The 25923-nt window shown below is 33.5% G+C and overlaps 3 protein-coding genes and 1 long non-coding RNA gene across 4 annotated transcripts; 3 read left to right on the forward strand and 1 right to left on the reverse strand.

The window, feature by feature from the left end:
• Window positions 1-978: 978 nt before the first annotated feature.
• On the forward strand, window positions 979-8730 carry LOC107023697 (probable transcription factor PosF21). The gene is made up of 5 exons (XM_015224472.2): window positions 979-1181; window positions 1456-2513; window positions 6500-6632; window positions 6876-6960; window positions 8022-8730. The coding sequence occupies exons 2-5, from the start codon at window positions 1825-1827 to the stop codon at window positions 8417-8419; spliced, it is 1305 nt and encodes a 434-aa protein (XP_015079958.1). The 5' UTR covers window positions 979-1181; window positions 1456-1824; the 3' UTR covers window positions 8420-8730.
• An 806-nt stretch (window positions 8731-9536) lies between these two features.
• LOC107021586 (protein ENHANCED DISEASE RESISTANCE 2-like) lies at window positions 9537-14973 on the forward strand. Its single transcript, XM_015222277.2, has 3 exons — window positions 9537-9792; window positions 12310-13272; window positions 14606-14973. Coding segments are annotated over exons 2-3 (948 nt in total). The 5' UTR covers window positions 9537-9792; window positions 12310-12325; the 3' UTR covers window positions 14607-14973.
• Window positions 14974-17097: 2124 nt separating this feature from the next.
• On the reverse strand, window positions 17098-18818 carry LOC107021420 (RHOMBOID-like protein 13). Its single transcript, XM_015222077.2, has 2 exons — window positions 18668-18818; window positions 17098-18529 (listed from the first exon to the last, which is right to left on the reverse strand). Exon 2 carries the CDS (start codon window positions 18245-18247, stop codon window positions 17432-17434), a length of 816 nt encoding a protein of 271 aa, XP_015077563.1. The 5' UTR covers window positions 18248-18529; window positions 18668-18818; the 3' UTR covers window positions 17098-17431.
• A 2373-nt stretch (window positions 18819-21191) lies between these two features.
• LOC114077507 lies at window positions 21192-22625 on the forward strand. The gene is made up of 2 exons (XR_003578746.1): window positions 21192-21815; window positions 22169-22625. It is a non-coding gene; the product is annotated as an uncharacterized LOC114077507 (long non-coding RNA).
• Window positions 22626-25923: the final 3298 nt, after the last annotated feature.

The raw sequence follows: 25923 nt of genomic DNA on the forward strand, positions 1-25923 counted from the left end.
CCGTTAGTTTTTAAGTTCATCTGTTAGTTGGATCAAATGTGCTTTCTTTTAGTAAACTTAAGGGACTAAAAATGCTCTAGTCATTTTACAAGACCAAAATAGACCTACTTGTATAGATAAAAGGACAATTTTGGCTAAAAAAATTCAGCAATTAACACTAAACAAGTTCAATATTTTAACACCTAATAGCGTTTGAATGTTAATTTCCCGCCACTCCTTTTTCTTTAGTATGGTATTTCATTCAAATATTGTTTAGTGTAAAGATTTTGAGTTTAAAGAAAATAAATAGTATAATTGTTTTTGTAGAAAACACTTTACCTTTTTTAGTAGTTTTATATGTTATAAATTTTAATTAATTGAATAAGTAAATTTCAAATCCGTGTTAATCTTAGAAAAGAAATCAGCATATGATCAATTGAAATTACAATAGCTTCACATTATTGTACCAAACTTATATTATTTCCTTCTTTTCATATTAGTTTAAGATTTTTTTTTTATTTTAACATGTTCATTATATTAAAAATAAATATTCATTATTACTTATCCAATTTAATGAATCAAGAGATGATTTATCAATTAATTCTTAAATTTATTTAACCATATCTATTATGTATATCTTCTATAATATTGAATTTATTATATTTAAAGGGTGATCGTGCAAATTACTATTCTATTTATTGCTATTTAAGAAGTCAATATTCTATAAATAAAAAACAATAACGGAAAAAATAATATGTTTAATTTACGAAGGAATAAAAGAAATTATGAAAATTAATATATGACAAAGAGCGTAACATTTTTGTAATTTGCGAAAGAAATTATGACAATGAATATATAACGTGAATGTAATATATATTTTTTATTTACGAAGGTTGTAAAGGGAGTTGTGACAATTAATATAGAACGGAGAGAGTAACAATTTTTTTTTTTTTGGGAGAGACCATATGATAAAATAAATAAATAGGTGAGAATATAAGTGTCCGAACATGTCCTCCCTGTCCGAATTTATAGTGTTTCCATTCTCACACAGATTTGCCTCTTTGTTTATCGTCTCTCTTCTCCACAAGCTTTTCCCTTTTCTCTCTCGCATGTGATAAAGCTGCTTCCTTCTGCTTCTGCTTCCCTTTTCACATTTTCCCTTCTCTGCAGATCTAATTTCAAAGCTAATCGAAACCGAAACCGTGTAAGAATTTGCCCCTTTTCTCTTCCATTATTTTAATGCATTGTTTTTCATTTTGTTTATCACCCATCTCCTTGATTTGTTGCCCTGTACTTCTGTTTTTGTCTGTGTGCATTAAATTGAGAAATGGGTTTTGAATTTCTTTGATTTTTGAATTCTGGGTTTGTATTTTTTTCTTGAATCTTTGTTGTATAGAGTTTCTGGTTATCAGAATTCCATCTTTGTATCATTAAGTTTTGTGGGTTTTGTTCATTTTTTTGTTTTTTTATTTTCAGAGGGAATTGATCTGGGATAAGCTTGGTTGGTGTTTGCGGAATCTACAGGGTCTCAGCAAGGGGTTTCATGTTCTGTTATAGCTAAGTTTTGTTAAAGTAATTCGGTTTCGGTGGAATTTGAATACCCCATGATTTTAAATGCAGAGGAAAAGCAACTTGGATTGTGATTTTATGGTTTTCCTGCTATAAAGTTCTTGCTTTGACCGGGGAAAAGTATCATTACTTGTTGATTTTTGGTTTTCTGTTGGTACGGTTCTTGTTGGAGTATATATGTGTGTGGGATGTTGGGTTTGTTCCTGTGCTGTTAACATTTGGAAATCATTAATTTGAAGGGTTGGGGTTTTTTCTGTTTGGATTTGGAGGGTTTGTATGGATAAGGATAAGTCTTCTTCAAGCCATGTAGGAGGTTCGTTGCCTCCATCAGGGAGATACTCATTATTTTCACCTCCCGGTAGTAGTTCCAATGTAAAGTCAGAACAACCTGGATTAGCAAATTTACCTCCCTTAGGACCTGGAAATGCTTCAGAATCAGGTCATTTTGGTCATGGTTTGTCGGCAGATTCAAGCCTGTTTAGTCTTGATATAAGCCGAATGTCTGATAACCCACCGAGAAAATTTGGCCATCGACGTGCCCACTCAGAAATTCTTACTCTTCCTGATGATATTAGCTTTGATAGTGATCTTGGTGTTGTTGGACTAGATGGACCGTCTCTGTCAGATGAGACTGAGGAGGACATCTTATCAATGTACCTTGACATGGATAAGTTCAATTCTTCAACTCTGTCTTCTGAATTCCAAGTGGGTGAGTCTTCTTCAGCTGCCCCAGGTTCATCACAAACACCAGCAATGGCTTCAGGAACAAATAAATTTGCTCCTACTGTTAGTGAGAAGCCAAGAGTTAGACATCAGCATAGCCAGTCCATGGATGGTTCAACTACAATCAAGCCAGAGATGCTCATGTCAGGAGTGGAAGAGCCTTCTTCAGCTGAAACTAAGAAAGCCACGTCAGCTGCAAAGCTTGCTGAACTTGCTCTTATTGATCCTAAACGTGCCAAGCGGTAAGGCTTTCTATGGAAATGTTGTTGCTCATTTACTATAGCAGTCTCTTTTAACATTATTTTAGCTTGGCCTTGCCATTATATTTTGCTAAACTGGCACTGCTTAGGATGATACCGTTATGTGGAGGTCTGGTGGCAGACTAGAGTGTCCTAAACTATGAGCCCCCTAAATGTGTTCTGGATGTTTAAAGCGGGCTTAGATATTATGCTACATTGTTTTTTTATGAAAGCCTGCTCTGTTTGATGATAATCATTCATTCTGCTGGTGGTTAGGCATTTTATCTGTATTTTTCCTAGCTCCTAGCTCCTTGAACTTTTAAATTTTGTTTAATGAAGCAGTTCTTGATGGAACTTCTAAAGGTCTGCCTGCGGCTTCTTCTGCCCCCTTTTCCTGTTCTAAGGCTGCCTCTGGCTTCTTCTGTCATCTTTTCCTGTTCAAAGGCTGAAAAGACTGAAATTATGAGAGTTACAGGAAGGAAAAATTAAAAAGAATAGACTGTCCAGGGCCCTTCTGTCCCTCTACTCTATCTGTCCAGCAAGTTGTTCCTGCTTCCTGAGCATTTCATTTCTATTTCTTGTCCTCTCCAGCTCTTCCTTGAGCCTACATCTGAACAAGCTCAGCTCCCCAAAAGTTGGTGTGTTCAAATCCACCTTTCAATAACAAATTCCTGCTTTCTTGGCTCCTCTAAATTAGTTAAAGTTAAACCTTTGTTGTTGGCGATAGGGGCCCACTGCCCTTCCCTTACTTTATAGACAATTTAAATTTATCTTCAAGAGGGAGGGGAAGGGTCAGGGAACATATGAGATTGAACACCCAAGGATAAGACCTAGTGGCCAATGATGTGGGTGCAAACTCTGGAGACCCGTCCTAACAGAGACAAAAAGACGCTAGGTAATTTCTGGGCATTTGCTTAAGCCTTGCTGGCTGAGTACCCAGTACGGTGGAAGGTAGCAAGTAGCCGGTGAAATAGTCGAGGTCCCACCATGCTTGTCTGTGCTCCACCTTAATGGAAAAAAAATATGAGATCAAAACTGTGGCCTCTCCAAGGAGTGTGAAGCAGACAATTGTAGCTAATGAAGAAAGGTAAATCAATGGTGGCACATACAGAGAGACTGTGATTGTCCTTACAGGATTAGAGCCTAATACAATTCAAATGGCAGTAGAAATTTTTCTTTATAAGGTTACTGGCTTGCACAAATTAGAGAAAAGTTATGGGATGGCTCAGTGTCTTAAGCTGATTTTTTGTCCTAGTCAAACTGTTCTTTTCCGGGTCCCATGCTTTTTTTGCTCAGTGACTTAGCAGTAGGCTAGTAGCTTCATTATGTTTTGTTTTGTGGGAAAGCTTAAATGTTGGTTCATTGCAGATGAAACTATAGTAGTACTTTAGTCTTGGTCTTTCTCCTGATATTAAATTAAGGCTCTTTTATCTTTTGCTTTCTCGTGTCCTTTTACTTAGCAAAAATATTAAATAGACTTAAGGGAACTATATTACAATGTAAAGTGAGAAAATTGATTAATAGGAGCTGAATAGCAATAATGTTGTTTGTTTTGGACATCTAAGTTTAGTGATTATACTTGTAAATTAAAAACGGTTTTATAGAGTATTATCAAGAGTAAAATAAAGACTTTAGAATGCTAATATGCATGTTAACTAAACACGGTTTTATAGAGTTTAGTCAAGATAATTAAAATAAAGACTTTATAGGCGTCCACTATCAGTCAATGGACCAGGTATCGACTCAGTAAGAACAGAATGTAAGCACAAACAGTAGTTAGCATCCACTATAGTCAACGGACCAGGTCCTGTAACTCAGCAAGAACAATAGCTGAAATAAGTGCAAGAAGTAAATAGCTGAAGGTAAAATCTGCACAAGCATTTTACGTGGAAACCTCCTTGCTCAAGGGAGTAAAACCACGACATATCATACATGATTTTCAACTGTTTCACTAATCTTCTTTAAGCAAAAGTGAGCCGCAGTTACAACCAATGTGAGAAAAAGTTATTAATCTCACGACCAAGTAATACCCTATTACTTGAAGAGTCTAAGTAGTTGTTACTCTGCCCACTAAGCTATCACCACTAGACAAATTAGGATTTGACTAAGCAACACGCAGGTTGCCCACTAAACCACCACGCTCCGGATGATTTAGACTTTAACTAAGCAGCAAACACGGCTGCCTACTAAGCTATCACCGCTAGACAACTTACGATTTCAGCCAAGCGAATGTCACACCGCCCACTAAATCACCTACCACTAGATGACTTAAAATTTGACTAAGCAACAATAATGTTGCCCTCTAAATCAGTTAGACTCAACTAATTTAGACATTTTCACAAACCAAACTATCTGAATCCTTTATAGACTAGGAACAAATTTACAATATATGGACGAAAGTATAACTCCTAAGACACACTCGGATGCTTGCAACTTGATCAGGTCCTTGTTGTGTTTGCCGGAGAATACTTCACCAAAATGGTCTTGGCTTGTATACTTCAGAAGTTTCAAGATGCAAAAAACCTATAAATGAAAGACACAAAACTCAAACTCAACAAAGATGCTTCAACACTTTATCAGCACTTTATAGATCTTTTTGTTGAGTATGAGTATTGTTCTTTCTTGAAGATGGCTTTTTCCTTTTAACTCTGTGAGTTTTTGTTTGCCAAAATCTTGTGTTTATGTTTTGGAGAAGAGACTGTATCACCATGAACACAAACTCTTGGGACAAAGCTATTGGCTGAGAGTACGCTGTCATGAAAAGCTGTGCACCAACCACATCAGGGTTGACAACTTTTTGATAGTTGTCTTTTCGTCATTTTCTCGTACGTAGACTTTTCGGGACCAAGTCCCTTGCTGCGTTCTTTAATGCTTGAGTTCTTTGACAAAAGACTTGCTGACTGTTTCTCTTCTTGAATGAATGAACTTGATATGTTGTTTGTCATGTTGAATGTATCAACCATAAAGAGTTATTAACCGCTGGACAAACAACCTCTTCCATTCTGATTGGTTCAGTTCGCTAGCGCCTCACCTACCACCGACAGGACAACTTACAATTGTACACCATTATTGGTGCAGTACGCTGCACTTTTTACCTACCATCTGACATGACATCTTTTCAGCTGTTCCCAGGATGAATTCAGACATTCTGCCAGGGACTCGGTCCTTGCATTTGTGAGGATCATCAAAACATCTAGAATATAATATTTTCCCCCTTTTGATGATGACACACAAATGTTCCTCACATTGAGTTTATTCATTAAGTTGCCCTGTCATCAGTCCCAATAACAAGGATATGGTCCCTTGTTAGATCCATAAGTTTGTTAAATCATCAAAACTTAACATTAGCTCCAAAATAATATTTACCAACTCCATGAATGGTAAGGCAAAGTATAAGAACAATGAACATGTCTATTCACTATGTCAAATAGAAAATTATTTTGAAATCCTAGACCAATCTATAAGAAAATACTTTTAATTTCTTCTGCTCAAACAGTAAATTATAGAAATTAGAAACTAGTACCTTATGAGAATGGAGAAGTATAAAAAGATTATATAATGAAGGATGTATATTCCCAAGCTAGTGGTTCATTCGCTAAATCTATCAGAGAAAAAGATGGATGGTTTGTAAACAGAGTCCTTTTACCTTTTGGCTATGCTATTACTTCAAGTGCTGAGGTTTGCTGTCTCCAGTCTGAAACCATTTCTCTATGTATCCATGAGGCCTCTTTTTTCTTGTCTTTTGCTTTCTTTTTGATCAGACAAATCATTAAGTTTGCTAAATACTGTTACTAGCAAAAAAAGTTTCTTGTTGCTATCTAAGTCTTTGCACAGCTTTCTGAAAGTATTCATAGTGCATTGATGTAGGTGATCCGCCTGTTTTGAGGTCTTTTGTGTTCCTTGAATTTGTTTAAATTTGTCTGATGTAGTTGTTTAAAAGTTAAGCCAATTAGTTAATCATCACTGTATTTGCTTATGCTGTGCAACAGGATTTGGGCCAACAGGCAGTCAGCTGCAAGATCAAAGGAAAGGAAAATGAGATATATAGCAGAGCTTGAGAGAAAAGTTCAGACTCTGCAAACGGAAGCAACTACTTTATCTACTCAGTTGACCCTATTGCAGGTGTATATCAGTTTCTCTCATTACTCAGTTATTTTTTGTGTTCTTTCCTCTTTTTATTTCTGTTGCTTTCTGTTATTGGAAACATGTCTAGTGTGGTTGAAGTGATGGAAGTAGATAAGTGCTTGGTCTAGCATCTGCTTGCACATGGAAAAATGTGCAGATATATGTATCTTCAGCCTTTTTCTCATGTATAACATAAGACTATTGGTTTTGATTTGCCTTTTTTTTTTCCATATGAAACAGAGAGATACAAATGGCCTGAATGCTGAAAACAGTGAACTTAAACTGCGTTTACAAACAATGGAACAACAGGTTCACTTGCAAGATGGTAAGAATCTGAGCATGACTTCTTTTAGTAAACTTTTTGCCCATAACCCACCTCCTCTTTTTATCTGTCTGAACAATGGTTGCCGTTTCTCAATGGCATCTTGAGTGACTGTAGTTCAAGTGTTCGACCATTTAAGATGATTCAAAGTGGATTAGTTGTCAACCGCAAGTTAATATCTGGCTGTATTTAGGCTTCGTTGGTTTCAAGAATTTCCTCAATTTCAGAAGAAAGTAAAATCAATTTTGATATACTTCATCATTTTCACATTGGGTGTGTTATCTGCGTTTTTTGTGGTTAAAAATAAAGTAATTCTGCCATATTCTCACCTTATTGTACAAAAACCGAGATAACATGAATTCCAGTTTGACCTTACAAGTTCAAACATAGTTTGAATTTGGACCGGGTTGACGTAGATATAGGAATATAATATATAGTCCAAATAATTTTGAAGTTGGTACTTCCTTTTTGAATTCTAATAGTTTGTAGTGGAGGTTAGATTTCAGATGTTAGAACTTCAAAAGCTTTTGTTTCTCATAACATTATCCTGTGGTTATAGAAGTGAACACTGAGAAATTCATATTGTTAGTGTCATGATTGGCGCCCATGTATTAGGTAATATTCTGTTTAATCCGTAAAAAATCTTGATAAGTATCTCAGTGTTAAGAAATGTGAGGAAGTTATCAATGGTGGTTAGGAGACACCAAGAGGCTGCTAATCACCTTGTAGGCCCTTGAAACCATTTGAAATTTTCAATGATCATATTTCAACCAGAACCTTGTTTTTCTGCTCTCCGTGAACAATGCAATTAGGCAGATAAGAACTTCATCAGTCAAATTCCGCTTGCAACTCTATGTGGATAATGGATTTAGCACCTGACTACTGAGTAACATAAGCCTAGGGAAAACACTTCCATGAGATTGCTAGAGTTGCATATGTAATTTCCTTGGATAGGAATTTGGGAACAACTAATTCATCTCTACCAATTAGTTGGAGTTTTTTTGTGTAGAGTTGCTAATAGATATTTTGATCTGTTTCTTCTTCTTCTTCTTCTTCCTATGTAGCGTTGAATGATGCTTTAAAGGAGGAGATACAGCATCTGAAAGTGCTAACTGGACAAGGCATAGCAAATGGTGGACCTATGATGAACTTCCCAGCAACCTTTGGAGGCAATCAGCAGTTCTACTCTAACAACCAGGCAATGCATACATTGTTGGCTGCACAACAACTTCAACAGCTCCAGCTACATTCTCATAAGCAACAACACCAGTTTCAGCAACATCAGCTACACCAGTTTCAGCAGCAACAGTTGCAGCACCAACAACAGCAACAGCAACCTCTTATGCAGCAGCAGCAGCAGCAGGATCAACTTTCACAAGCCGGAGATGTGATGTCAAGAGGTTCTCTGTCATCTCCTCAAAATGAAAATGCTTCTGATGGTAGTTCTGTAGCAAAGGATTGAACAGCTGATGGCCAGAGAGACAGGAGTTGGTGTATGTTTTAAAAAATATCATGTGTTTTCCCATCTAGCAGCTCATTTTTGTGTTTCAAAATCATCACGTGTTAAAACAACATCTAGCTCAGGTTCTTGCTTTCAGTTAGCTCCTTCATCTGCATTTTAGTACTTTGTAGGGTCATTTGACTTTTAGTTGAAATTGTTCAAATCCCATTCTACGCATGTCATTTTGTCAACTATCAACATGATTTTCTTCATGTTACCAATATTGTTGGTGGTAGTTTTTTTGGACATCAATCACTTATATCTCTCTCACACTGTTCAGTGTTCACATTTTTCGAATAATGTTTTGTGGCAATGTCTCCAACTCTGCGCGATCGTGGAGGGTAAAATTCTCATGGTGCTCCTCAATAGGTAGGACTTACCAGTGGCGGATCCAGAGCTTAAACTATGGGGTTCAAGGAACTCCATAACTTTTATCTAGGCCTTTAAATGTATTCGTTAAATATTTGATCGTGAACTTAGTTAAATATTGTAAACCCCTATCTCTGTACATAATACTGGTTGGTTCCATCTCATAACTGTCTCTTCTAAATCTGTTATATCATTTCAGAAAAAAAGTTAAAAGTGATTTTCACTCCATGTCCTCTTGTCATCAAGGCTACTGTTAGGCTAACTGTTCTGAGGAAGTGAATGGCAAAATAAAAAAATGTGTTAATATTTTGAATAAAAAGGTGCTAAAATTATAATTTTTCAATGAGAAGGCATCAAAAAAGTTTTTTAAACTACAACGAGAATTTATATTTGAACGGTCCAAAGATTTAAGTGTTAATAGATCGCATCATATTATTGTATCAAACTATTAATTGAAGACTTTTTTTGGTTGAATTTAACGTAGTTTAGTAACCTTCTTAACCTTTTCTGGGGGAATTATCATTCAACATAATCAAAAGTAATGATAGAATATTTTTCGGAATCAAGTAATGATAAAGACATTTATTGACATTTTTAGATCAAGTATTATTTTTTTTAAAAAAAAGGTCTTCGTTCAATTTCATATAAAATAAACATATGTTGAATATTTTTTCGATAAATAATAGAGTTGTAGTAATATTCTTTTATGTATTTTTAGCTATTCTTAAAAAAGGAAAAAAAGAGAAGTGTGCATTTGCCTGCCGTGTCTGCTACCTTATTTGATTCATGACCAATCAAAGAAAAGAAAAAGGGAAGTAATCTTGAATTTATTTCTCTGAAGATTTTAAAAAAAAATTATAATTCCTAATAACCAAAAAAAACTTTATTTTGCTCTTTTTTCTCTTCGATTTTGACAATTCTATTTTCTTAAAACAGAAACAAGACCTGATCAAACTGTGTTCGAGGTATGTTTTCTTTTTTTCTTTTCTTCAATTTCATCAGTTCATACTTGTTGTAGAATTATTTGTACAAATCGTTTCTACTTTCTTGGATTGTGGATATTTTTTAATATAATTCTGAAACATGACGGGAGAAGTGGGGTTTTACAATTTTATTTTTTTTTTACAAAATTTAATGGTAGAATTCGACAAAGAAAAAAAACTATTAGGTTTCTTGGAAAATCAAGTGTTATGATCGAACTAATAAAACTAATCAACTGTAACTCAACAATTTTGGGGCAATTTTCTTAGGTTTATATTAAGCAAAAACTGAACTTTATGAGGAAGTAGAAACTACTGATACGAAATGGAAATAACTGAACTTAGAACAGCTGAGTGAGAACTGAGGAAGGTGAGAAAAATGTCCAATTGATTTATGCAGTTCTTTCCCTTTCTGGGAATTAGTTATAGGATGCTCACGTGCAATCACGAACTTTTTGACTTATTAAATCTCGTGTGTACACGTGTTATAATTCTATTAGCTTATTTATTCATGTCATTAGGTTGAGATACTTGGATTCTTTAAAGTTATGGGAGTGTTTGGTCGTAAGCAAAAAAAATATCATCCTAAAAGCATTTGTATATAATCTACCCATACTATGGGAGGTAGGGGTGGGAGGGTAATGTAGATGGGAGCTTAGGGGGTGATGTGAAGATGAGGTGTGTTGGAGGGTAAGAAGGACACGATCAATGTAGTAATGCTACTTGTGGAATTTGTTTGTTTTCCAACAGTTTTGACTCCTCGCCCCTCGGTACCGAATACACCTTATGTTATAGCTTTAACTACAGTATGCAAGCCATCTTATTTCCTTTACCTATGTAATCTATATGCATTTTTGAGATTCCAACGAACTTAATCTTACAATGGCTGTAGATACTGATATTGTACACAGACATGTTTAAAGAATATGACCATTAAATAATGTAAGACTTATATTTTCAAGGGGAAGTATCTGTAATATCCTTAAATCTCTGCCCCAACCGCAAGCTCTCTCAATTGTGGTGCTTGTTGACTTTTCACTAGTTCCATTCTGAGAAGTATGTTACTGAAAATGTAAATTTGATTCCTGTTGGATGAAGTTTCAAAATGAGGTCCTGTCTTTCTTGTAATGAACAAGAAAAAATGACGACATCAGGGAGAGGGTGTGAGGAACTCCCAGTAAGTCGACCATCCTAGAAAAACGAATTCATCTCAGGTTCACATGTTTCCTAAATGGCTTAGATTTTTCAAGTTAAGTTGAGATAGTAGTAGCTTATAGATTATGATCAGATAAGATGATACTATCAGTATTACGGTTTTAGGTTTTGATCACATTATTCCATTTTTTCCTGATAAGATTATGCACTTGATAATGATGTATTAGGAATGTTTAGGCTTGTGTTCCGGTTGCCTTTTTGCTTTATTTTTATTTAAATTCGCATGAATGTTTTTCAATCACGGAAAACTTGGTCCTATAGTTTCCGTTAGTAAAGAGAATCAATTTCCATCACAAAATCACTTCAGGGAATGAAACTGCAGTAAGATAACTAGATAAGTGAGTCCAAATCTGTCTACTTTATTGGGCGTATATACAAGTATTAAATTTTAGCAGGGCAACTTTGAAGAGAACCTTTTGTATTGAACTATTTTTAAATGGAAAGAAAAACCTTGTAATAGACTGCAATTCTCCTAGACTGCAAATAGCATGGAACTGAGATAGTAACAAATATTGAAGGCAGGTGGCAGCCTTCAATATTCCCAGTGCAGCTTAAGTATGTTAAAGAATATGGAGAATGCAGTTTGACAGTGAAACCTCCTAGCGTCTTTTCCTATCAAGAATGAGAGGGATAAAGATCGGATGACTTAATGAAAGACTAATCTATAGAAATTTTAACATATTTTAAAGCATGACTGTTATGGAAATGAACTGGCAATAATATAGTAGTTAAAACTAGATAGAGCTAACTCAGATCTAGTATCCATTATGGTAAAGAAGTTAAAGGAGGACACTACTTGGTTCCGGAAAGAAAGAGTAATTTCATCAGATTGATGTTAGCCTATGAATTAATGAGACTGTAGATACTATTATGGTTTGTTACTGTATTTGTTAATTAACTTATAAAAAGATACTATTATGGTTGGAAAATAGCGTAGAATCACTGGATATCTCATAAGTTGAGACTTTATGGCTAGACAACATACCCGTTGTTTTTTCATTTTTTGTTCCTAATAGTTGGACTTATCTGTTAATATTTTCAAGCTTTTTAGATTTATTATTGAGAACTGGTAAGTTTGAGGGGAGCTAATCTCTCGTACACTCTACCCTCCCCAGGCCCCACTTTGTGGGATATCACTGGGTATGTTGTTGAGGGGAGCTGATCTGCAGTAGTTTTACATTCTAGCAAATTTGAAGTAATGCTTTTAGTATATCCGTTCTGATTTATTTCAGAAACAACATCTGGTAATAAAATCCTTTGATTTTAATCTAAGTTGGTGTCCTACAGATTGTTTTCATTGCACATGGCCAATCTTGATGGAGATAACGAACCTGAATGGATAAAGAGGGTGAAATCAGAAGGTTCCATTCCCTTTCTGGACCCAGATAATTGCTCAAACGGTTGGGCTTCTCCACCAGGGAATAGTTTCATGGTAAGAGGTCCAGAATACTTTACAACAAAGGTTAAAGTTCCCGGTGGTGAATTTCTTCTGAAACCTCTTGGTTTTGACTGGATAAAAGGTCCTAAAAAGATTTCTGATATTCTAAATAATCCAAAACACCGTATCAGGATGGCTCTTCAAGATGAAACTCCAACTGGTTGCAAGCCCTTTATTTGGGCTTTCAACTTGCAAGTTCCTAGTAAGGAAAATTTCAGTGCTGTTGTATATTTTGTGGGCCTCGAACCCGTCCCTGAAGGGTCTTTGATGGAGCAGTTCTTGAAAGGAGATGATGCATTTAGAACTAAAAGGCTAAAATTGATTGCGAATATTGTTAAAGGACCTTGGATTGTAAGAAAGGCAGTTGGGGAGCAAGCTATATGCGTAATTGGCCGTGCGCTGACTTGCAAGTACTGTATAGCAGACGATTTCATAGAGGTAGATGTTGATATAGGATCTTCGGTGATAGCAAATGCGATTGTTCATCTCGCATATAATTATATATCAACTCTTACTGTTGATTTAGCTTTCCTTATCGAGAGTCAAACTCAATCAGAACTTCCAGAACGGATTTTAGGAGCGGTAAGATTTTCGGAGCTGCAGACCAGTTCAGCAACGCTAATTGAAATGCCATCCAATGGGAACATGGGAGAGTTCCTTCCTTCTTTCCCTTCAAGGTTATGGAAGTCATTTGGAAACAGTTTCTCCCACCTTGTTCAGGCAGATACTCAAGATGGTAGCTCCAGCTCCAGCCCCTCACTTGTAAAGGAGGTTGTTGATAATGGTCTCTCTGAAGAAGGTACCAAAAAATGGTAAGTGATCTTAGAATTTAAGAGGACATCATCAAATGCATGACATGATGAAAGAAACTTGAATTTTCCTTCTGTTAGTTTCACTTTTTCCCTGTTTAAGTATGACTGCAGTTTTTACTTTATATAAACACTTACCATGGTAAAATGAGTATTTTTTCTATTGCTAAGCATGACAACTACGAAAGTTTGGCTCATCCTCATTTGATCCAAAAATTGCAAAACCCCGTTTCATGGTTGGACTTCTAAGTTCTTCATAAAAAAAAAGGGTTTAACTTCTGAGTTCATGTTTTATTCGACTTTATACCCTAAAGGCGCAACCTCCATATCTAAGGTCATGTCTTCGGGAAGCTGAAGCAGGACGCAATTTTCCAAGGACATGACCTTAGATAGGAGGTTATGGAGGTTGTGATTAGGGTAGAAGGTTGGTAGGTAGTTGAGCGCTGTCTCGTTTCCTAGCTGGTAGACAGGCTTGGTGGTAGGTTGGTGCATTAGACCTGTTCCACTATTTATAGTAGTAGCACTTTTCTCGTAGTTGCATGTCTTACAACTTTTGTTACTCCATATCATTTATTGTGCTTCAGTTATCACATTAGTTGGTTAATGTTATTGCTCCTCTTTAGAATGTTATGGTGTATTCTCCCTATTATTTTCTATATCCTTTTTACTTCTTATTTTTCTTTCAACTGCTCTGATGTTCATTACTCTTTGACGAGGGAAGATGATATCCACTTTACCGGTCCACAGAATGCATCAAATCATTTGAGATTCTTCCCTCATATATAGTGCCAATGGTTGTAATAACTGTCTCATCTCATGTTCGCAAATGACTCCTAAATCCGAAGAATATAAACAATGAGCTTAATAGCCAAGTATATCTACTTGGCATTTCTACCTATTTCAGTGTTGGATATCCTTCACGTATCAAGTCTCTCGTCCAGTAGTCTAGTATAACATCCACAGGAAACGTTATAATTTGCTAAATCTTTCTCAGAAACATTTATATTTACTCATTGCTTAAACAAAAACATGAAAGTCGTGTGTAGGTGCTAGTGTGCTGTTCTTGTTTTTCAATTTCCAATGTATACACATCGTCAATATCCATGGAATATGTCCCTTGCTCTCTCCTTATTCTTCATTAGATGGCTCTCCCTCTTTATTTTCTTCGTTGGACGTTTCAGATGAAATTGTTATACTCATGTTATATGCATTAGAGATATTTTTTTCTAATTTTCTAATAGCTTTAATGAATCTTTATATCTTCGCTTCCTCTCTGCATTCTGAAATTGAGTTTTCGTAGTAAACTGAACTTCTCTTAATCATTTGAACTTTGCAGATCTCCACACTGTAAATATGATGCATTTCTGAAACGTTCAATGGCTCCAGGCTCGGAGAATTCTATTATTGCGGTCTCATATTGTTGGTTGTGATGGCTACATTCACCGCTATTTATAGCTGTAGAAATTACGTACTACAAAAATATGTATACATTTCTGGGGGGCGATTTAGCGACATGGAACTCCAGTAGCATTCTTCACTATTAGCCTCTGCTCATCTTCTCATTGCTTTCTGAAAAAGAAAAAAAACACTCCAGTTGCCCATTCATTTATATTCTTGATATTGATTTTTATTTATTTATATCATTTACTTGGTAATAATAGGTTATTAATTTGAAGGGTGTTGATTGATTACACAGTTTTGTCACACAGATTGCAGGTAGGATATTTGTTGCAGATGCTTTAAATCTTGATTATGCAGTTATTGCATCTTAATTTTTAGATTTTTCTTCAAATGTTAAATATTGATTTGAGCCAAAAGTCTATTAGAAACAATTTTTTCCCTTCAAGATAGGAGTAAGGTTTGCGTATACTATCCTTTCCAGGCTCTATTTATTGGGTGTATTGTTGTCAGTTGTTCCATATCAGTTTGAGTGGTATTGTATTGTGGTTTGCCAAAGAGAAGTTATGCATATTTTTGCACAAACCTAACCAATATCAGCAAATGGATGATCAAATTTGAATTTTTTCCATCAAAATTACTAAAGATAAAAAGGCAGGGTTTGAGGATGTTTTCCATCAAAAATATTTTCATATAAATTTCTGATGTTTGATACGTAAGCAAAAAGATATCATCCTAAAAACACGAAATAACTCAACAAATTATAAATTTCTGATGTTCGATACGTAAGCAAAAAGATATCATCTTAAAAACACGAAATAACTCAACAAATAATCGAAAGGTGAGATAGGAGATAGGGTTGTGGCCTGTGCGGATGGAGGATGATGTATATTTGAAGGTGGAAAGACACCGTCAATGTGGAACTTGTTTCATTTGCTTCTATTGAACTTGTTTTCGTAGAGAAAATATTTTTCAAAAATTTCAATCAACGAAACATAAGAAACATAAGCAAAAGACAATTCTTTTTTCCTCAATATTTTACCCTTAACATTAATAAATTATATTATTTTCCAAAATCTAATACTAAACGTCAATGAATAAAGACAGTGTTGTAAAATAGTAATGATATTTTCTTAATGGATATGCCAAAAATCCAAATATGACAAGTAAAAGTGAATGGAGGGAGTAGAAAATATCTCCCTCCATACCGAACACACCCGATAAGTAAAGAAAAAGAGAAGACTCTTGAATACTCTCCCACGAGGGCAAAGCGGAAATCTACATGATTCAAAACACAATTTCAACAACATACCCCGTGTTATCCCACATATTAGGGTCTAGAGAGGGTAGAATCTATGCAAATCTTATCACTACATAAGAGGTAGAGAGGTTTTCAATAGAGCCTCGATTCACGAAAAACCAGCCCAAAATAGTAGAAAGAAAGAAATAACGAGAACAAAGACAATTATGAAAAAATACTACAAACAATCTCACAAATCATCCTAAACAATAGTCATAACAAGAATCTCACAAATCATCCTAAACAATAGTCATAACAAGAAATAATGATAATTAAAGTGAAAAATCATAAATAATGACCAAGCTCAAAGGACAAAGAACTACAAGAGTACAAGGGCTATTTGACACTCGGTACAAAACTCGGTGGATAATGAACGCGCTTCTCTACATTCTCCACTTTGAGTAACAGGGTTTTGTCTACAACACGATTCCAACTTGTTCAAATTTTGGTCAGGGGTTGCAAAACTATGACCTTCAAAAGGATCAAAGAAAAACATTTCCACCTTGTTCTACTCAATGAAGGTAAAGGATGCTACCTGATACAAAACTAACCTAAATAATATAGCTGAATCTTTCAAAGATTGCAAATATGATCATCCAAAAGATCTAAGAAAAACAGTTCCAACTTGTTCATTCAATGAAGGTACAAGGATACCACCTGACCAAAAAACTAGCTAACATAAGGTCCTATTAAGGTTCAAACATTAACATTTATACTAACAACAATTAACAAAGCTTTGAAGAAATAGTTCCAGATACCAGAAGGCGATCTCACCCCAATCTATACAGTTATACCAGTGCCTTCTTACCTTTGAAGGCTATCGTGGTACTTAACAGGGCTTTCTTTTTCTTGACTAGATAGTGAATGTCCCCATGTTTTCTTTGTTTCCTGTTTCTTTCATTGGAGGGTAGCACGGTGGTAAAGGGTACAAGCACGCAGCATGAGAGAGAGAGAGAGAGAGAGAGAGAGAGAGAGAGAGGGAGATCAGTAACTAAGATTGAAGCTGTGACAGTATAAACAAAATCCACGAATCTACTCCGACATAAAATAAGCATTATAATGGAACAGTAAATGCAATTGTTCAGTACGTAGCGTAAACAGCAGACAGAAATTCTGTTAAGATTTGCAAATAGCCAAATATCATCCTGCTAAATTATTTATAATGCATAGATAGGACACAAAGGCTAAAGCAATCACAAAAATTTAGTGTTAAGTGGAATACATCATGGTTCATCTATATCATATAAAATGTAATAACAACTTTGCGCACCACACTTATAAATGACAGTGGTTACCTAAAAAGTTGGTTCAATTAACAAACAGGTGTTTCGAGAACCAATGAACGTATCACCAGGTAAATGATGGTTTTGGAGGTAAGTGTGCATAATCAACAAGTCATCCGGCAAAATGCTAATACTAGAATTACGTCATGATCCCCAAGTAAGCAATGAAATCTTCCAAAAGCTATACAAGATCGGCACCAGCATCTGGTAACGTACTCATCTGTAAACTTCTACCAGTTCCAGCTGCGAAAAAACGTACCGAAGGCAGAGAGGGATCCGTGACAGGTTCAATCTCAAGAAAGTTCAAATCAAATGTACCAGACTTTTTCAAACTGAAAACAAACACAAGCGCAGTCCATCCCAGCATTGTAACTGCCCAGTAATTATTCATCCCATGTATCAGACCCCAACCAACAGCATAACCAACAATAATTCCCGATAAATGTCCAATAAAACTCGCTTGAGGAACAATAATGGAAGTGAATATGAGCGACTCAAATGGCGCAAAGCTGATCGGAAGTGAAAGAAAACCAAAAAGATTCAACTTTGACGACGGTTGCTTGACCGAAAGAATCGTCATCCAACCAAACACCACACAAGAATATCCAACAGCAGTAACTCTCCGAAAATACTCTAGCTTAAATTTCTGAATCAAGATATGGTACATTCCGATGACAAGCATGCCCGAAAGAACAACCAACACCAGTGTATAATGAAGATAATACTGCACACCAAGACCTAAATGCCCCAATTGTTCAACAACTCCGAGACTCCAAAGTGCACTCATATTGAAAACAAGATGAAGCACACTAATATGTGAAAGTGCTGATGTTATTATCCTCCAATAATGACCCTCCAAAGCAGTTTCATAACTCAAACCAACATGTGAATAACCAATATTTGACTTCTGAATATAAAACCAAATTGCACTACATATTCCAATTGCACAACTGGTTGCTGGCTTCTCCAATATCTCATAAAACAATGGTTTCCCCATGTGAAGAAACCTTTAACCCCCTCAGTTACTCACAATTCCTTCTTCAACTTTATTGATAAAATGCTTACAAATATACTACTTCCTCCCCCTTTTTTAACCTTCTGGTAATGTCATTAATCAAATTCAATACAGAATCCTCAGAGAAATTGAATCTTGAAACAGATATAGAAAACCCCAAATCAGAAAATCAAGAATCTTGCACTTCAGACTAATTTATTGAACGTCAAATCACATAAAGACCCAAATCAGCAAACCCAACTTCAGAATTTCTTGATTGCAATCCTATTCAGATCCAATACAACTAAGATTCAAGAAATCTTTGTACAAAGATCAATCAAGCTATCAAATTTCAATAAATTTAGAGAATTTGATGGTATCCCAAATCTAAAAACAAGCAAAATTGAATGTATGAATACTTACAGATTTCTTGAGGAAATGTTGCTAGAAAATCAATGTAATTAGAAAGAGGGGTTTTAGTTGTTTCGCTTGTGAAGAAGAGTCGAGGCTCCTGTGGAGTGACATACGCAAATGCAAAAATTACAATTGTGGTCCCTTGTCGGGACTAGTTTGGTAGTTTGGGGCAAGGTATAAGATAATAATAATCTCGAAATAAATGTATATAAAATTATCATTAAAATTGTATCGTATTTATATAAAAATATTTTAATTTTAGAAGTGTTCTATCATGTTACAAAACTTTCTAATATCTTTGTAAATATATCATTTTGATCAATTCTCTTGTCTATGTTGTTAGGCGTGATTCTGTAATATTCATTCAACTTGATCCGACCCTATTTTTTTCCAGAAAAATCTTTTCTTTTCTTTTCTTTTCTTTTGTTATTTCTCAACTTTTTCTAAAATCACAAAATATTAAAAAAAAAATCTTCTCGTTTTCTCTTGGTGTTGAATGTTTCTTGGTAAAGATTCTTGGAGGGACAAGGGAATGAAGGTCTAACATATTAGGGCTCTACACTATATGATAAATATCTTTTTTTTTCCGATTATTATGATTTTAGGGATTATTATAGTGTAAAGAATGTTGGAATCGTCGAAAATTAAAAGAGAACTCAAATTTCCACCTTATTGCGCTTTGGAAGGATGACGAATTCGTCAAAGAGAGAGTACCAACGTTGATCTTGCTTTGAAAAAGATGAAATTGTGAATTTAGGGCTTACCAATGGCTATTTTGAGTTTAAATTTAGGGAAGATGATGTAAATTAATTAAATAATTAATAATAAAGAAATAAAGCGATATATAACACTTTTAAACTGGTTAATGGCAGTAAAATGACTGCATCATGCGTCTTATATGCTTAATAACAACCCAGACAAGGAAATGAGTTAAAATGACTTATTTACACAGATATTAAAAAGTTTTGTGGGGTGATAGAACACTTCCAATGTTAAGGTATCTTTATGAAAATGATATATTAGACCATAAACTTGGCTTCAAAATTTAACTACGACCTCCAATTTTCATAGTGCACAAATAGACACTTTAGCTATCTAATTTTTTGATAAATAAACACGCGAGTCCTACCTGGCAAAACGCGTGATGTGCACGTATTTTACGCGAGTTAGGAGTAATTTTTTAGGCTAACAATAGTAATTTTTTTTTTTTGAAATGACAACTCCACCCTTAATGAATCCCTTTTATATATATTTTCATATTTCCAAATCAAAATCTCATTTTAATTTTTTTTTCAATTCTAAAATGGACGTTTAAAATATTTAATTAGTTGGCAGCCATTGAGTGACTCACTAATACACGTGGGAGCATTTGCATTTCACTCTCTTTGGCTCCAAAAATCGCGTGTTTATTTATTTAATAAATGTAGGATAGTTAAAGTGTCTGTTTGTAAACTATGAAAGTTGGAGGTCAAAGTTAATATCTGAAACCAAGTTTAAGGTCTAACATGTGTATTATGCCTTGCCTTATGAAAATGTGGGACAACTTAAGTGGGACTTTATGTTTTTTATCTTAGTTAAAGGTATTGGACAATCTTGTGATTATTTATGATGTCATTTAGTTATCTCATATATATATAGTGGAATAATTAATTTCAGTACTCAATCAAACGATCCCTAATATCTTGTTTATCTTTATTCGAAAATACTACATAATTAGACATATCTTATTTGTGTTTGTATAAAATGAGAGAGATTTGATTTACAAATATAAATATTTTAACTCGATTCAATTGTATAAGAATTCAAACTTTATGTAGATATACAAATATATGTACAATAGTTACATATATACAATTATTAAACCAATATACATACATAATTCACCTCTCTCCACTCTCTACCCTCTCTGGCTCAACTCTCTCATCTCTCTCCCAGTCTCGCTCGCCACTCTAGTCTAACATAGAAAACATATACATATACAAACACAATTTTCATAGACAGACGAATTAGCATCCGATTTATATAACTCACCGCGATTTATACAAATCAGATTCTCCATAACAAACATAATTTGTCTATGGGGTGCAAACAACAAAATTGTTGTTGTAAAGCGTTAATATGATTTTTATCTTTGTTATTCCTAAAATTTACTCTATTGTATTTATATTTGAAAAATGTTATAAAATATATTTATATATTAAACTTAACATATAAATTAAAAGAATCCCATAGTGTAAGATCTAAATTACGTCATATCCCTAGTGATTTCAATATTACAAAAATCCCTTGAAAAGGGAGGCAGCCAGATACATAGAAATCGTCTTGATACATTATATCTGATACACAATAAATAGATTGTTATTGCGGTAATAAAAGAAGAAATAATGTAAAATTAAATGTTGTGATATCGGTTTCCTTGATTCACGCCTAACTTATCCTAATTAGTCCATATCCTAATAGGGAACATATTCACCAATTTGAAATTTCAAAATTACATGTTATTCATTGAAGAAGATTTTTGAATATCCTTTGATATCCAAAAATTGATATTTTCTTCCAAAAAGAAAAAAAACTAGATTCATGATGAACATATCAATTTTATTAAGACATTCAAGAATTTGGGTAAGCAAAGTGAATTATGAAGGTTACAAAAGTGACAAAATTGTTGTTGGACAATCAATTTCATTCTTGAATCTCAAAGCAACCATATTAGACGAGTTAGAGATAGAAGAGGGAAGGAAAAATATAAAAATTCATACATCGTGGAAGGTAATTCATCTCCGATGAAAATTAAGAACGACATGGGTGTTAGGCTATATTTAAAAGTGAGAAAAATGAGTCTGGATTTTCAATGTATCAATTATGTATTGATAGAATGGATAAGATTGGTGATGAAATACATAACTTTGATGGAACTTGCGGAGAGATTACGTGTATCGAAGGTACAACAAGGGATACAAAAGATCTTGCAGCGTTTGAATCAAGACTTTGTGATTCAATTATATTTCAGAATGAGAAGTTACAAATTACGTAATTGATTCAAACAATAGAGATGTGAAGACATGTCAATTGTACAAGGATAAGGCAACACTGTGATGACGAAATATAAAATAAAGTACAATTTCAATTGCAAAGTAAAACGATCTTATAGACAAAGGTATGTGATTTTTTTTGTTATGCATTGTGAGTTAATGTATTTGAATATTAAGATCTGTAAATGGTGATACATTTCAATTTTTAATTTGTGTGATACATTTTTTCTAGAAGTTATGTAATAGATCTTTTATTTTTGTTTTGTTTTTGTTGATTATATGTTGCATGCAGAAATTTTATAACAATTTCGTTGAAGCGTGTCAGTTGTCTATATTAGAATTCTTAGAAGAGATCTTTTTGATTCTTGGCATTTCAAGAATTGAAAAATAGCATCTTATACAAAAGACACATCAAACTGGTTGTTTTGATATGCATTTTTTTGAACTAAATTTATCGCTTACTTTTTAATGTCTGCAGGTTGTTTTATCATCTGAATTTATTTTCTCGATTTATGAAGTTAGAAGAAGATACATTGTTTGTCTTGAGAAGAAAAAAAGTGCTTGTTGCAAAATTCAACTAGATGAGATTCCTTGCGCACGTGCAATTGCGTTTTGAAGGACAAAAATGTTACATGTATGTATCATTATTGCTCTGATTACTACAAATCTGATTCATTAGCAAAAGTTTATGAGGCTCAATATTAGATAAAGAAGATTGGTCAATTCCTACAATGTTGTAGATGAAAGTGTATCGCCACCTAGATACAAAAGATTGGTTGGACATCAAGAAAAAGAAGAAAAATATGCAGATGAAAAAATAAAAGTAAACACGAATAGTTGTGGCCAAGAAGGTCACAACAAAAGAACTTGTACTTTCTTTTCAAAAGTAAAGTGAAATCGTTATTTTAATAAAACATTCATGCTTTCTTGAATAATATTTAACGTAATTGATTATCGCTTTTATATTTTTCATAAATGAAGTTTATTATTGTTAATTTTGATTTTTGATTCAATATTTAAGAGTTCTACTATTCTATTTAAGAATATGTTATATTTGTGTGTTTAATTTTATTTTGATAACAGTTATTTATGATTTTTACTGGTTCAATTCAAAAAATTGTCATGATTTGTATGCAAATGTTATATATGATATACATATATTTATGTTCAATTGTATCATATACATTGTGTAATGTATAATATACGTCAAATCATAAATAATCAATTTATTATCAAAAAGTTATGTATCGACTGCTTATATGATACATAATTTATACAATTCATTAATTTTCTCACTAATGTTTTGTTCTAATAGCTATAAATGATGTATCATATACATTATTATTTCGTGTATCATATATATAATAACTCTTGTATCATATACATTATATAAAATTGTGTCATGAACCTTAAATCATATCTAACTTATATACTGATAATAAGACTTGAGTTAAAATTTATATTAATACTTTTTAATATATATATTTTTAGAATAGATGTTTCAAATTTATGATTTTCAACTCAACAAGTTTTTCACTATAATTGTAACATACACTTCAATGTTTTAATGTGGGAAAATGCCCAAGTACCCCCTCAACCTATGTCCGAAATCCCAGAGACACACTTATACTATACTAAGGTCCTATTACCCCCCTGAACTTATTTTACAAGTAATTTTTTACCCCTTTTTAGCCTATGTGGCACTAGTTTGAAAAAAAAAGTCAACCATCGTTGGGCCCACAAGATAGTGCCACGTAGGTCGAAAAGGGGTAAAAAATTATTAATAAAATAAGTTCAGGGGGGTAATAGGACCTTAGTATAGTATAAGTGTGTCTCTGAGATTTCGGGCATAGGTTGAGGGCGTACTTGGGCATTATCCCTTTTAATGTTTTAAATATTTTTGATATTATATATTGAATTGTTCCTGTTAGGAAAAAAAACGTTTGCTCAAATTTATGTGCATTTCTGATTGATGATGATTTAATAATACTGTTTAATTATTAGAATTTGTAAATTTAAACAAATATACAGTTTGAGATTAATTGAACAGAATATATTGATATCAAGCTTCAGCCTTTTCACTGCATATTTCCATACTATGTTGCGTATATTAAATCGGAGATAATCAAATACAAAATTATTATATTATTGAAATTTCCTCGCTAAGGAATTCAACAAACGCGGCCACAAACAAACCACAGTCCCTGCAAAATGCAAAAGATACATTATACAAAATAAATTGAACATAAATATTAAAACAAAAGTTTATAAAACATACAGTGTGTCGCTTCTTTGGTGAATAATGTCTTGTACATGTTCAACCAGTAAAGGGTGCTTTGGTCTCAAAAGACTTTCAGTTTCCTTGTCCTTATAAGCATCAGTCAGTTCGCTCCGAATGCTCAAAGAATTCATTGTCGTGGAGGTAAGTAGGCAACATTAAAAATAAATTGTTAATGTTCGTTCAAATAATTTTTCTCCTTAATTTAGATGTTGAGTCGTAGACATGTATTAGCCTCTTTTTCAAAACAACAACAATCAATACCCAATGAAATTGTTCATCACAATTCACCGTAATGTAAACATCATCTACTGAGTGCTACGATAACCAAGAATCTCAAAATCATTAACGATGTTCATCAATGACTGCTCGAATCCAGATACAACAAACTCAATCCGTATATACTCAATCCGTATATACACCTTCAACTCTTCTTCAAAATACATGTTGTATGTTCAACCAAACCTCAAAGAGTGTGTAGGAATTTATTTTATCTTGTATTTCACAGACTATAATGAGACAAATGAACAACAATCATTGATACACAAAAATTAAAAACATGATACAATCTGAACACTAAACAACTGAACTTACAACAATTATTATATTTGTGTCAGATGCATAATGTCATCATTTGTGTCTATTACACACTATACCTAAAAGAAACTTATCTTTGTATTATATATGATAAGTCGCGATTGATACTTGAATAAAGAATTTACAACACAATGTATGTCTTTAATTGAGAGTAATACATAATTCAGTCTGTTACAACAATATTTACACATTGATACATTGAAAAGAACAATTGACTTTTTTTGTATCAGTTAAATGAAAAGTTTGAGAACAACTAAATTATATAATTTTGTATCATATATATGTAATATGTTAGTTCTGATATATAATTAATTTTATCGAAACCTTACTGAAAATTAGATTTTTATGTATTAAAAATAAATTATATATAGTGATACATTCAAAAATGATAATAATAATCTATATTGATATTCTATCAGTAATGTATCATGAATTCAAATTAATAATTAAAACGAAGATTGAACATAAAAAATACAGAAATAGATCAGAACTCATCACCTTAGGCAGATTAGGACAGAAAATTGAAGATGACATGTTTCTACTCCTTTTTAGGGGATTTTTCAACCTTCGCTTTTGAAGAAAAAGACACATTCTTCCTCTCCTTCTCAATACTCATGTTGACAATTACAGGGGATCAATGCAATTTCATCGATCTATTCTCAAACCAACTTGCGTCTTCATGGTCATAAACATGATTGGTATTAGATGCCATTATCTGGGTAATACATATACTGAAAAAGGGAGCATCATCATAATGAATCAGAATTTTGAATCATGAAAAAACCCTATTAACTATGAACAAAAGTAATGAAATTGAAATAAAACCCAGAAGGAATGAAAAATCGTTTGACTGGAGAGAGAAATATCTTGAAATTCAAATTGAAAATTAAATTGATAAGATTATGAGAGAGAAAATGTAACGTAATTTGAGGAGTGAAAAAGTGGAGGAGATAGACGTGAGTTAGGAGATGTGAAGTTATGTATCAAAGATATGGATTTCAAAGAGTAAAAAAAGTGATTAATGAAATCTTTTAAAAAAGTAGGAAAAAATGGAGAATAAGGTAAGTTAGGTTGTGTATTAAACTAATTTTGTGCATACATGTATGGTTATTCTGTTTGGTTCAAAAAGAATTTTGATTTTTTAAAATTAAAAAGACCATCTCAATTATTTGTAAAAGTTATACATTTAAATAAAAGTCCACAATCTTACTTTTAAAATGATATAAATCAACTTGTATGATTAGATTTAATTAGTCGATCGATTTTTCATATTTTTTTCACGTTCTTATTATTACTGCCCAAAAAAAATAGTCAAAATATTTTTATAAGTATCCAAAATTACAATCACAAAATATACA

Source organism: Solanum pennellii, chromosome 6 (genome assembly GCF_001406875.1).
Source record: "Solanum pennellii chromosome 6, SPENNV200".
NCBI classification, from domain to species: Eukaryota; Viridiplantae; Streptophyta; class Magnoliopsida; order Solanales; family Solanaceae; genus Solanum; species Solanum pennellii.

Bases quoted from the DNA above. Each gene is read 5' to 3' on its own strand.
- LOC107021586 (XM_015222277.2), top strand. From the start codon at position 12,326: ATGGCCAATCTTGATGGAGATAACGAACCTGAATGGATAAAGAGGGTG.
- LOC107021420 (XM_015222077.2), bottom strand. From the start codon at position 18,247: ATGGGGAAACCATTGTTTTATGAGATATTGGAGAAGCCAGCAACCAGT.
- LOC107023697 (XM_015224472.2), top strand. From the start codon at position 1,825: ATGGATAAGGATAAGTCTTCTTCAAGCCATGTAGGAGGTTCGTTGCCT. The intron at 6,633-6,875 runs GTGTATATCAGT...CATATGAAACAG, and splicing joins CTCAGTTGACCCTATTGCAG to AGAGATACAAATGGCCTGAA. The intron at 6,961-8,021 runs GTAAGAATCTGA...CTTCCTATGTAG, and splicing joins ACAGGTTCACTTGCAAGATG to CGTTGAATGATGCTTTAAAG.